Genomic DNA, 14,318 nt, shown 5'->3' on the forward strand with positions numbered 1-14,318 from the left:
CCTGTTTTTGTGGACATAACAGCATGTGTATGTGTGCACACAAGTGGCAGTATGTATACACCTCTCTGTCAGTTTATTTCTTTCATGAAACATGATAATGTCAAAGATACACTTAATAAAGGCTATATGAGGTGAAAAAAAATGCCCCCCTGTCAAAGCTGATTGCCCGTCCGCCCCTAACACTCTGGCGCCGACCCATGAAAAACTATCACTGTTTTGTGCTTTATTTTGCATTGCAGTGTTAAGTCCTTCCATTACCAAACTGAATGAATTTTACGTATAGCCTAGCTGTTATTTCAGTTTAGTTTTTTGTCAGGAGATAATACAGCTGAGGGGGCACAGTGACCTTTTTGGTCGGGCCTGGACCCCCATGGCCCGTCCCTAACGCCGACGCTGCGACCCGGTAGATTTATACCTGTAAAACCTTACAAACAGTAAGCAGTTAATGGCCACAGGTGTTGCTGTTAACAAGCATTTTCGATTCTTACAAACAGTCCCTTTAATGTAGAAGAAATGTGGAGTGTTGCTCTACAGGCACCTGTCAAACAGCTTTTCAATCACTTTCCCTTCATTTGCAGTGTGTTTTATGACCCACAAATAGTGTTATACAGTGCTTCCATTGATGGTCTGATGGTGGTCTGAGATTATGACACACGCTATCTCAAACACACACATGCACCTCCGAGCCGCCTGGTGTTGCGGGTTTTTGCAGATTAAGCCACATTTCAAATCATATCGCTTGTAAACTTTTTCTTGTGGGAGTTCCTTATGTTGGATGATTCTTTAAGACTTTTTTTTACGTCCAATGCCAACACTTTCAACATTCTTGCTTTCTACAATATCCTTATAGCACTGTATACAGTTATAAGCACTCATACATATTCATAATGCTTTATACAAATAATCACAACCCATTATAAAGCATTTTATAATGACTTATAAGGTCAAGTATCATAATATCTCATAACTACTTGGAACCAATCCCAGCTGACATTGGGCGAAGGCGGTGTACCTTACTAAAAAAAAAAAGGAGCGCTCCTCTCCAGACCAGGAGCGCACGGCGTCAGGCAATGAGGAGGCGGATCTAAAAACATGAAGAGCAACGGCATCTCTCTGGCTCTCTGAATCCTCACTCATTCACCAAGTAGCTGTCACGACCTGGAGAACTGGAAATAGCCCCCCAGCAGCAGCAGCTCCTTTACGCATTCCTCCATCTCCATCTCCATCCCTTTAGTGAAATCAAACCACATGCGCAACAACAGAGGACTCCCTCGTGCGCCTTCGCTCCTCCAGATGGGCTAACACGAGTCCACCTGAGACCGCATGGTTCCGTCCTGTGGTGCAAACTTCGTGCAGGTGCAAGGTGCATCAGGTATGCTTGTGTGCAACGTGAGCCTGAGCTGTGCGCACTGCACCGGAGGAGGAGGAGGAGCGACGGAGACGGACTCGTTGGAGGATCTGTCCGGTTCTCTGTCCGGTTCTCTGCCTCCTCCGTCTCTGAGCCCAAATGGTCACCTGCTGGTGGCGGTATGTCTGGGCTTCATCGGCACCTTCGGGTTCCTCAGTAACGTCCTGGTGCTCGGGCTGTTCTGCAGGTACCGGACGCTGCGCACGCCCATGAACCTGCTGCTGGTGAGCATCTCAGCCAGCGACCTGCTGGTCAGCGTGCTGGGGACTCCGTTCAGCTTTGCAGCCAGCACCCAGGGGCGATGGCTGATCGGACGAGCTGGGTGCGTCTGGTACGGGTTCGTCAACGCATGTTTAGGTGAGCAGCATGTTTCCATCTTCCTTTGGCAATGTGTCACTCACTGGAGACACATTATTATCAAATCAAATCTCATTTTTTCCTTCTTATTTTTACCTCTAACAGTTGAAAAAGAGATGAAATGTTGATTTTTGTTTCTTATTTCTACAACCAGTTGGATAGTGTCTTCTTTTCTCAACATATTAACTCTAAATGTTGCTGAAAATGTGCAAATCTGGTCTCCAAAATGTCTTGTTTTCCAACTTGACCACTGCACACCATGCACTTTGATCCAAACATGCACCAAAAGTCAGGTAATTGCACTTGTAAAACAGGTAGGGTAGATGTAATAACTAAATAAATGTAAACAAAGGTAGTTGCACTTGAGGTGTATTTTGCAAAAGAGATGATATGTTGATGTTGTTACTTATTTCTACAACCAGACAGATAGTGTCTGTGTCTATTTTCGGACATGCCCTTCTCAACATATCAACTCTTAATGTTGCTGCAAATCTGGTCTCCAAATGTCTTGTCTTCCAACTTGACCACTGTATACCATGCATTTTGATCCAAACAAGCACCAAAAGTCACAATTCAGGTTTAGCAGCAGCTGCAAGCTCCCTCATAATCAGAATATCTTACTGTAGATTTGCTCTACTATAACATATGTTCTGGCTGCTTGCAGGAGCATGAAGGAAGAAAATATGCTTTTATCGCCTGCAGCAACAGGCAATATACAACTACTTATTAACGAATTAAATATCATGTTTTCCTTCTTATTTTCACCTCTAACAGTTGAAAAAGAGATGAAATGTTGATTTTGTTACTTATTTCTACAACCAGACAGATAGTGTCTTCTTTTCTCAACTTATTAACTCTAAATGTTTCTGAAAATGTGCAAAAAATGGTCTCCAAAATGTCTTGTTTTCCAACTCGACCACTGCCTGCACTTTGAGTGTAGTGTAGTGTAGTGTACAAAAATGTAATATGAATCACTTCAGTGAATTCCCCTCAGAGCAGCACCAGCTTCTCATTTAGAGCAATCTGTGCTTGGGTGAGGTTAGACCGGTAGGTCACCATCAACAGGTCATTGATGTTGGAATTGAGCATGTTCTCAAAGTCCTCAGCTGAGATGGTGGGCACCTTGTTGACCAGGTCCATCAGGAAGCAGTCCACTTATCTGATGCACTTTGATCCAAACAAGCACCAGAAGTCGCAGCATTTGTATCAGTTCTACATCTTTAAATATTAATTTTTATCATGAAAAATTCAGGTTCAGCAGCAGCACGCTGCCTCATAATTATGAGATCTTACTGTAGATTTGCTCTTCTATAACATATGTTCTTGCTGTAGCTGCTGGCAGGAGCATGAATGAAGTAAATATGCTTTCATCGCCTACAGCAACGAGCAATATACAACTACTTATTAACGAATTAAATCTCATGTTTTCCTTCTTATTTTCACCTTTAACAGTTGAAAAAGAGATGAAATGTTGATTTTGTTTCTTATTTCTACAACCAGATAGATAGTGTCTTCTTTTTCAACATATTAACTCTAAATGTTGCTGAAAATGTGCAAAAAATGGTCTCCAAAATGTCTTGTTTTCCAACTTGACCACTGCACACCATGCACTTTGATCCAAACAAGCACCAAAAGTCACAACATTTTATCAGTTCTACATCTTTAAATAGGAAATCTTATGTTAAAAAGTGACAAAATTCAGGTTTAGTAACTTATTTTCTCAACATATTAACCCTAAATGTTGCTGAAAATGTGCAAATCTGGTCTCCAAAATGTCTTGTCTTCCAACTTGACCACTGCACACCATGCACTTTGATCCAAACAAGCACCAAAAGTCACAGCATTTGATCAGTTCTACATCTTTAAATAGGAAATCTTATCATGAAAAGTGACAAAATTCCAGTTTAGCAGCAGCAGCAGCATGCTCCCTTATATCTTACTGTAGATTTGCTCTGCTATAACATATGTTCCTGCTGTAGAAGCTCACAGGAGCATGAATGAAGAAAATCTGCTTTCATCGCCTGCAGCAACGGGCAATATACAACTAACTGAGAAGATTAACAACATGATTAAAATCCCGTTAACCAATTTCATTCTGCAGTTAATTTCAATTACAATCCTATTAAGTTGTGAGGGGTAATGTGCTGTTCGCTGCTGATTATGTTGAGCTGCTATAAGCGTGCAAACTGAATTTCCTGCAGACATAAATAATATGATGTGTCATAATTCAGATTTAGTCCCAGAGCTAACTTTACATTTTTAGAGAGGAGGACTGATGGAAAATAAAACATAAAACATGGAAAAAGCATTTCTGATCGTATTACATAATATATCTGCTGTTGCTCGGCTCTCATCTTGATCCTCAGAGGTTGTGTCAGGTGTTTTAACAGGACTGTTGACAGAGCTCTTCACCAGTGCTGGGATCAAACCTGTGACCTCTCAGTTTCAGGACAATCCCTCTAATTAGTGCCAGGGCTTGATTAATGTCACCTCTCTGCTAGGAAACATCGTGATGTTCTAGCTGTTGAAGCAAAGACTACAAGAGGAGAGAGAGATGATGATGACTAGGGGTGTTTTTTCTCTTTGTAGTCTTAAGAGACTCTGTGATTGAGAGAAAATGTAAGTGAATTATCTGTCAATAAACTACAGACCTCTCTTCTCCTTTACTCATCTCCTCTTCCTGATCTATCTCTGTTACTTTTACTGCTCTCTTGACATTGTTACTCTTAAATCTCTTGGTTTCTCTTTGGGGTCTGGACTTGAAGTACTGTGAGGTGCAGTTACAGTAGGTGTTGTTCTTAAATCAGTTGTTTCCTCTTTGGAGTCTGGCCTTGAAGTAAGGTTTAGTAAGGTGGTGTTGCTCTTAAAGCTGAAGTAGGCGAGATTGGAGCAAATTTGATTTAAAAAAAAGTTATTTTTATAAAACGGTCGCTATACCGTGACAGTAGTACATGAAACGGGTAACCCTGAAAAAAAATCATGTGCCACTGTGTCCTCCGGTGTCCTCCGGTGTCCTCCGGTGTCCTCTGGTGTCCTCTGGTGTCTTCTGGTGCTCCTAACCCGTTAGGACGGAATCTGCAACAACGCCTGCACTCAGGCGTTGTTGCTCTTAAATTCGTTGTTTCCTCTTTGGAGTCTGGACTTGCAGTGATGTGTAAAGTGTTCTTAAATCGGTTGTTCTCTCTCTGGTGTCTGGACATACACTGAGGTATTGTTGCTCCTGAAATCAATTGTTTTCTCTGCGGATTCTGGACTTTCAGTGAGGTGTTGTTGTTGCTCCTAAATACGTTGTTCTTGCTGTGGTGTCTTGACATTCAGTAAGGTGTTGTTGCTCTTTAAATCTGTTGTTTCTCTGTGGAGTCTGGACTTGACGTAAGGTGCATTAAGGTGTTGCTGCTCTTAAATAAGTTGTTTCCTCTCTCTCGAGTCTGGCCTGGCAGTAAGGTGTTAAGGGTTGTTGTTGCTCTTAAAATGGTTGTTTTCTCTGTGGAGTCCGTATTTGAAGTAAGGTGTTGTTGCTCCTAAATACATTGTGTCCTCTCAGGAGTCTGTACTTGCAACGAGGTGTTGTTGTTGCTCTTAATGTGGTTGTTTTCTCTGTGGAGTCTGGACTCAAAGTAAGGTGTTTCTGCTCTTAAATCAGTTGTTTCCTCTCTGAAGTCTGGACATGCACTGAGGTGTTCTTAAAATCTGATGTTTCTCTGTGGAGTCTGGACCTCTGGAGTAAGGTGAAGTAAAGTGTTGTTGTTGCTCTTAAATACGTTGTTTCTTCTTAGGAGTCTGGACTTGAAGTAAGGTGTAACGTTTTGTTGTTGCTCTTAAATCAGTTGTTTTCTCTGTTGATTCTGGACGTGCAGTAAGTCACCTCTCCTCAAACCATTCTTCACTCGGACTCTGTCTTCTATCTTTATCCAATTAAATTGAGCGACTCTGACTCAACTCCTCAATAAATCCACTATACGGCTACTGACAGTCCGCAGCGTAAATGCAATCCCGGATGCTACAAGCACATCTTTCCACACATTCACACATTCCCTCTGTAGACATGTTGCATTTATATCTAATTTGCAGAACTTTCATGATTCATTTTGTACAGTGTTTCTCTGTGGTGTAAGTTCAGAAGTTGGATAAACAAGCAATAACCAATAACATCAAAAACTGTACTAGGGATGATCATAGGCTCACTGTTCTGAATGAGATGCTTTAGAGATTGAATGCCAGACTGGGCTGATCATCGGCTCTCCTGAGTTGAGAGATGGGCACCCTACCCTTGCATCAAATATTTATGTGAGTAGTTTGGTCAGAATTGATCAGATTGTGGGAAAACAAGACGAAATGCAGCCCATTTTGAAAATGCCCATAAATAACCTATAGGTTCAAGTTTTTTCACATCTTACTCTGGCTGATGGAAAGACTGTAAGCAAAAGTAAAAATGGTGCACAGGTGTGATTGTTAGTGAAGAATAAGTCTGATCAACAGAAAATGAATCACCTTTAGTGGAAGTGTTAGAGTTGCTTTTTAAATTTGATTCTTTCACCTTTCAGAAGTGAGAAGAGTTCAAACTAAATTGTGTTTTTTTTAACTGGTAAAAAGTGCTGCCTGAGGAGGAGATTTAGCTTGAATTGCATCGCTTCTTTAGAGTGCATTTTTAGCTTCAGGATCTTTGTGTGCATTAAACTTGTGAAATAGCTGAGCAAATGTTTTTGCATGCAAGTGGCTTCCCAGTGTTTGATGTATTTGTTGGACTAAAATGACCCGTTCAGAGTTTCTGCAGAGTTCAATTTAAGGCTTATATAGACCTTTTTCAATACCACACAGAATCCAATTTAATACGTGTTTCACAAAACAAAAGTTCGATGGCGAAATAGCAGGGACGATATGTTTTTTCAGTACTTTATTTCAGTAAAAACAACAAGTTCTAATGATACAATTCATTACCTTAAGGTGAACTGGATAAGCAGCAGAAAATGGATGGATGAAAGTCTGATTGTGCTGACTGAGATGCCACAAAATAGGATTAAACAGTGTCCTGTGCATATAAACCACTGTTGAAACAATCCCACTTAAGTCTATTATAAGCTTTTCTAGTGATAATTTTCCAGGACATTTTCAGTGGTGATCTAGCTGGTATGATAGACAGGGATCAAGCCGTACACTAATATGTTTGTCTCTGATTCATTGTTTTGACCCCGGCTTCCCATTCATTAGTATCCAACTCTCTCAACAATGCCCAACGCACATGTGAAACCATTGCTTCTGGTTGAATCACAAACCTTAAAGGTGCTCTATACGCGATCGGGAGCATTTCTATTTCCTCCGTACGGCCCTCAACATGGCAACATCATCACAGCTGAACCGGCGGGTCGTAGCTAACGGTGCTAACAGCGCTAACAGTGAAAACCATGGCAACACTGCTGACAGACCTAACAGTGTTAACCTGGGGGGGAATTGGAGGGTGGGTGCTACGCTTTCACAACAGCGTTATCAGCTGTATCCGCCGTATGAGAGCAGTGCAGAGCAGCGGCCGTGAGCTAGCCGGTAGGGCACGCTAACATCCACTTACATGCATTAAAAGGCACACACAGCCGGCCTGTCGATGTCAACAAAGCACAAAGAAGCTCTGATTACAACACACAGAGAGGGAGAGTGACTTCATTCTCTGCTCAGGTAGACATCACGCCAAGCTAGCAAGGATGCCAACTTTTACAACTGAACCAAACATGCTAACCAATTTAACTTTATCAACCGTTTGGGATCAAAACAACGTTATGTAATGTCATCCAAGCTGCACGTGCTATCATGTGATGTACAACATAACTGAGAGCAGCACATTCAAAACACTCTCGTCCAACGTTTTACCGTTAATATGATCCTGAACATAACTGAGCCCTTTCAGATGGCAATGTTATTCATCTTGGGGAGCTTTGATAAGTAGCCTAGGTCATTGTCAGCTAAAGGAAAATAGCAAAATATTGAAATCATTTTCCAGGACATTTGACTTTTTCTCTTATTTTCGACGTGTTTTCAACGACTGGAAAACGTATCAACCGTTTTCCAGGTTTTCCAGGCCACGTTAGAACCCCTTGTCTCCCAACAGTTAGATATAAAAACATTTTATAACATTTAAGACTTTTGTAAATGCAATTTAGGACGTTTTAATACCATCTCATGCCTTTTTTAGGGAGCTGAATTCAATGGGTTTTTTTTAAAGACTTTTCAAGACCTGCAGATACCCTGGTATTTAAATTAAATAACCCCCAGGAATCACAAGGAATACGCATTATGCCGTTCAATCAGTCTGAATAGAGGCAATCACTTACAGGCCCCACAAAACAGAAATGGATCTACTGAGGTTGGCAGGACTGAAGTGAAAACAGAAATGAGACTTCTCGTTTCACCTTCTGCCTACGTGATGGAGTCCAGTTTGTTTGTCAATTCACTGTTGAGACACTGATCCGTCCCGCTGCGACTAACATCGGAGCTATTGTACTTGCAGCCTGTTAGGAAGCTTACATATACGGTTTACCATCATAATGATGGGGCAACAGCTGCAGGGATATATGAAAGTAAAAGTTGGATGATAATATCTGAAAGAAAGACATTGGTTGTAAGTCTTTTGAGCATATGCCCACTTTTTAAACTAGCATGAAGAGAAGCAGGAAGCATCGCCCTCTCCGCCTTATTTCAAGTGTATTAGTGATGCAAGACACAGCTTTTCCTTACAGCATGAGTATGCCTGATTGTTTTACAATTAGTCAGCTGCTTTGCTGTGAAAACTACCTCATTCAGACATATAGAGGATGCTCATTGTAAGTTTCAGTCACGCTTTAAAAATAAATTATTACAATTAATACAAGCATGCATTGCTCTGTGTAGAACTGAAACAATTATATTGATCCGTACATCGTCAGAAGTGGTATTGAGTTCCAGCAATATGACTCCAATTGCTCTTCTCTGTTACATCATACTGCTGACTTTCCCTGACCAACAGTCTGAAACACAACGATAACCAATGTCAGGATGTCTCGGCATTTTTTACGATTGATTATTGAAGAAAATCATCTGCAGGTTAATTGTTAATAAAAATAATTGTCAGCTATGTGAACTGATATTTCCTTTCATTCCGTCTATCTATTGGTAGAAATGGAATATAATATGAATTAATAAGTATGTTTTCTTTAGTGTATAACCACCTGAAAAGAATCGTTGCGTTTTCGTTACCTTAGAATGATCCTTTTATATCTACAGTACAGAGGGAGCAGGTCATTGGGTCATTGAGCTTTAGCCTTACATCGCAAACAATCATCTCGTACAGTAGGAGCAGAGATTACACAGCAACATTTCTAAAGTCGTACAGTGTATGCCCAACTTAAGTGTGCTGGAAGTTTTGCTTAGTGTGCAGCATTTTGGAGAAATGGTCTTGATTTGGCATCAGTTGGATTTGAAGAAAAGAGGGAAGAAAAGAGGGAGACAGAGGTGAGGTAGAAAGTAGCAGAGGGAGGAAGAGGGTAATACATATTTAGAGAGACCGAGAGAGAGAGAGAGAGAGAGAGAGAGAGAGAGAGAGAGAGAGAGAGAGAGAGAGAGAGACAAAGGAATAGTGGTAGACAATGAAAGATGATTAGCTCCTGTGCTGACTCAGGCGGAGGACATTGGGTCATTCATTTTACCATAAATCTATTCCGCACCATTCCGGTGCTTAAGGCCTCAGGTGAAAAACCCATTAAAGTGCATGGTGGAGAATCAAAGTGGGCCATGTTTGAATCAAAGCCAACGTTAGGGGGACTGATACGTTCCCCCCGAATCCCCACCAGGCTGCGAGGAGAGAGACTGTGCAATCATTACAGGAAATGAATGGAAAAACGGTCACTGTTAAGAGAAGTTTCCCTGTTGCTGAGGTAGCAGACCATTCATATTAATGTAGCCCACTAACCTTTGCTGGAGAAGCCGTGGGTGCTGCTACTTTTAGGATTTATTTGTCCATGATTATATCATCGCTTTGTAGTTTCGACACAGATTTAATTTTCTCATCCTGCAGGTGTTACAGTTTATTAGATAATCTGCCCTCTAATTAGTCACACAATCATGAAAAAACAATGTTGACATCACAAGATAGCGATCACAAGACTAATAATTACATGATCACAAGGAGATTACAAATAGATGAGCCCATGATTATGAGAAAACAGAATATTAAAGCTAAACCTAATTGATATGGGGAAAAACTGTCAAGGCCATTTTGACCTCTGACCTCATGATATGTGAATGAAAATGGGTTCTATGGGTACCCACGAGTCTCCCCTTTACAGACATGCCCACTTTATGATAATCACATGCCGTTTTGGGGCAAGTCATAGTCAAGCCAGCACACTGACACACTGACAGCTGTTGTTGCCTGTTGGGCTGTAGTTTGCCATGTTTGTGCATATTTTTTTTATGCTAAATGCAGTACCTGTGAGGGTTTCTGGACAATATTTATCATTGTTTTGATTTTCAGTAATAAATATATCCCCCATTTGCATAAAGCAAGCATATTTGTCCACTCCCCTGTTAATACGAGTATTATATACTTATATACTACATTTTGAACAGATAAAATAATGTGCATTAATTTGCAATTAATCGAGATTAACTAAATAATTAAATAAAAAGTTCTACACATAAGGACATTAATGTGCTTTTGTCTTATTTTTTCTTTATAACTCAGTTTAATATTTTAATAAATCAATCCCATGTGATTTAATCTTTTATGTATTTTAACACGGTATGCTCAGGAAGAATCTGTTTGACCTAAAAGGGCACTTGTGGAGTCCATGTGCTTCATCTAACCAGAGAGCATCAGTAATGAATGCAGAGGGCTCTTACTCCCTCTTCATCCACCTGCACACACACACACACATGCACACTGTATTTATGCAGACATACAACATGCACAAACACACAAACACAAAATCATTCCCCATTATTCTCAAGACTGTCACCCGTTGCTGTGTGTGTCAGCCAATCAGAATCCTTCATTATGCATAGAGGTGCTGTGATTGTCTGTAATCAAAGTCTTTGTCCCTGAGAGATTCAATGTAATGGAGGTGAAGTGCCCCGAACAGCACTTTAGCATGTATGTGCTGATTAGCTCTGATTTAAGTCTTCGTCGCTTCAGCAACAATTTACACCAACAGAGCTCATTCATCGATTAGTAATTAACATGCAGTTAAAGGCCGTGTGCTTCCGCTCCCATGCAAATCAATGTTTCTCTGCATATTTGTTTCAATGTGAACAGACTATAACCGCTGAAGATGTAATTAGCCAGAGAATCAATTAGCTCACATCATGTTACATGGAAAATAAAGTATGTACATAGAAAATGATTTATTTTATATAAAATGTGCACTTTTTAGTTTCCAATTTCTGTAGAGCTACAACAGAAAATTAATTGACAACTATATTGATAATCGTTCAGGTCACTTTTCAAGCAAAAATGCAAAATATTTGATGCGTTCAGGTTCTTAAATGTGACAATTTGCTGCTTTACCTTTCCTTACATTATAGTATATTGATTCTCTTTGGATTTTGGACTGCTGAACAGACAAGACAACGCGTCTAATGATTTTGTGATGAGCATTTTTAATTGTTTTCTGGTGTTTTACAGACCAAATGATTCATGAATTAATCAAGAAAATAATGACCAGATTAATCAATGATTAAAAATAATCAGAGCAGTATCGGCCTGATATCCGATTTCAGTATCGGATCGGGGCATCAGGAATTTATGCCGCAGTATTTTGTTACACAACTACTCACCACAGTTTCTACATTTCCCCTTCCTCAGGCATCGTCTCCCTGATCTCCCTGGCCGTCCTGTCCTACGAGCGGTACTCCACCATGATGAAGCCCACCATAGCCGACGGCAGAAACTACCGCCCGGCGCTGGGTGGGATCTGCTTCTCCTGGCTCTACTCTATTGCCTGGACTGTACCTCCGCTGCTGGGCTGGAGCAGTTACGGGCCCGAGGGTCCCGGCACCACCTGCTCCGTGGACTGGAGGACCCAGACGCCAAACAATATCTCCTACATCATCTGCCTGTTCACCTTCTGCCTGGTCCTGCCGTTCTGCGTCATCCTCTACTCCTACGGCAAGCTGCTGCACGCCATCAGACAGGTGCGACTCTGTTCCAAAGTGAGATGATTATTCTATGTTCAGAACATAACGCCGACTTTGTTGAGAGTTTGTAAATCTCAGAGCGAGTGATTGCAAAGTACTAAAAGCACTTCGCGGTCGATTCGAGGAAAGAACAAGTATTTATAAATGCTTTAAATACACAATGCGCTCCCTTTTCTGTGACCTTAGCCGATCCACTACTGTATCAAAAGCCTCCAGTCAGTCTGGACGTTCAATCAGGGGCTGTGAAATTGACAAGAGAAATGAAGCCACGCATCATCTGATCTTAAAGAGGACCTATTGTGCTTTTGTGCTTTTTCCCTTTTCCTTTAGCGTGTTATATATTTTTTTTTAGCCCAGTCTCACGGCAAAGCGTGTAATAGACCCGCCTGTCCACCGGAAAAAAAGAACGTTAGTAGGCTCATTCGAGGTGAACTTTGCCTCACTTGGAAAGTACACGAGATCAGGCGGCAAGCTGCAGTCAAGTCACGCAGTTTCCAGACGTTTCCAGCAGCCTTCAAAGAATTTACAGGAAGTCACAGGAAAAGATCTGATCTGTAGGCTACTTGTTTAGATTTTGGTAGTCAAAGGACAAAAATCAAGGTCACTGTGACCCTTAAAAAAACACGTTTTTGGCCATCACTCAAGTCTTGAGTTAAAAGTAAAAACTTTTACACAAATGTCTAACAGGATAAAATGATGAAGTGATGACATTTTGGACAGACATGGATGTAAACTGCAACTTGACTGGTTGGTAGAGGCGTACTAGTTATCGATACACCAACTTTTCCTCCTTAGCCAAGTGATTTGTTGTTGTTGTTGCAGTATTTCAACTTTTAAAATAAGTTTCACTCAGGCACATAAAATCAGGTGGACGGAAACACACTTACTGACAGAAACTGATAAATTATAAAAGCGTCCTGATGGATTTGGCTTTGTGAATTCTCCTTTTTCTTTACTTGCTGGACTGTGATTTTATTGGTATTTCTTTTCTTCAAGCCTAATTTGAAATGCAACCTTGGCTCAGAGTTTCTTCCCACTACTGTTTACAGAGAGCTAACCCGGCTAATGTTACGGATCACAGTGTTAGTCCAGGCAGAGCAGTTGCATTAGCTGATTGGCATCAGCTGCTTCACTCAAGCTTCAACCTCATTCATTATAGCTGCTCGGCTACCAGATGACGAGCACACCCTGTCACATTCATACAGGTGTACAGCTCGGCCACTTCTCACCAGTAAGGTATGGTCATATTTCAGTTTGCTGAAATTGCCCCCTACTCGGCCTCAATAAAATGACGTGATGTCTACGCCAGGCGTTCTCAAACGTATTACTCATCTGATTTTTATTCAAGGTCAGAGGTCAGGAACGATTGGTGACATAATAACATTTAATCAACTCACTTAACATCCGCCCTGCTCTCTCGGTAGGCTACTCGTTGTCGCAATTAATCTCTTGTGATTGGGCCAGCACAAAACTGAGGCTCAGACATTTATTATTTCTGACACTAGTTGTCAAACATTAAAACCACATTCATCTGGTGACAGGATCGCTCTGAGTGACCTGCAGCTACACTGTATATTCAACTTCACCAACAACGTATTGATCAATAGTACATTTATTTCAAAATAGAAAACGTTTTACTTCATAACTAGGGGTGTCAAAGTTAACACGATAATAACACAAATTCGTTTTAACGGCACTAATTGCTTTAACGCATTAATGCAGTCGATCTTTCGGAGGTTGTAGTGGGCTCATTTTCAAAGGGGTCCCTTGACCTCTGACCTCAAGATATGTGAATGAAAATGGGTTCTATGGGTACCCACGAGTCTCCCCTTTACAGACATGCCCACTTTATGACAATAACATGCAGTTTGGGGCAAGTCATAGTCAAGTCAGCACACTGACACACTGACAGCTGTTGTTGTCTGTTGGGCTGCAGTTTGCCATGTTATGATTTGAGCATATTTTTTATGCTAAATGCAGTACCTGTGAGGGTTTCTGGACAATATTTATCATTGTTTTGTGTTGGTAATTGATTTCCAATAATAAATATATACATTCATTTGCAAAAAATAAGCACATTTGCCCACTACCATGCTGATAAGAGTATTAAATACCGATGAACAAATGGATTTGCCGTTCGGTCCTGCTGCGGACATTGGTCCGGACTTTGAGAAGCCCTGGTCTACACAATGGCACACCGTGTATGAGAGCAATGCTACATTTTCTAGTCTAGTAGTGCGATAATGTACTAAATATAGTGATGCAACAAGCCAGAATAAATTGCCAAACACAGTGCATCAGTGTTTCTATTAGTTGACCAATTACATCCACCTGGGCAAAGCTGGAAAAAGATAAACTCATGCATGCTTGACTTTTGTCCTTAGTTTGTGTTTCA

The 14,318-nt window shown here is 40.9% G+C and overlaps 1 protein-coding gene across 1 annotated transcript in view; it reads left to right on the plus strand.

Moving 5' to 3' along the window:
* Window positions 1-1,164: 1,164 nt before the first annotated feature.
* The window catches only part of tmtopsb (teleost multiple tissue opsin b), a 31,361-nt gene continuing 18,207 nt past the window's right edge, over window positions 1,165-14,318 (plus strand). The window contains exons 1-2 of the mRNA XM_074622212.1: window positions 1,165-1,765; window positions 11,592-11,920. Of these exons, the coding sequence (XP_074478313.1) occupies window positions 1,324-1,765; window positions 11,592-11,920 (771 nt within the window). The 5' untranslated portion in view covers window positions 1,165-1,323. The remainder of the gene's footprint in view (window positions 1,766-11,591; window positions 11,921-14,318) is intronic.

The sequence above is a fragment of the Sebastes fasciatus genome, chromosome 21 (assembly GCF_043250625.1).
Source record: "Sebastes fasciatus isolate fSebFas1 chromosome 21, fSebFas1.pri, whole genome shotgun sequence".
Taxonomy (NCBI): Eukaryota; Metazoa; Chordata; class Actinopteri; order Perciformes; family Sebastidae; genus Sebastes; species Sebastes fasciatus.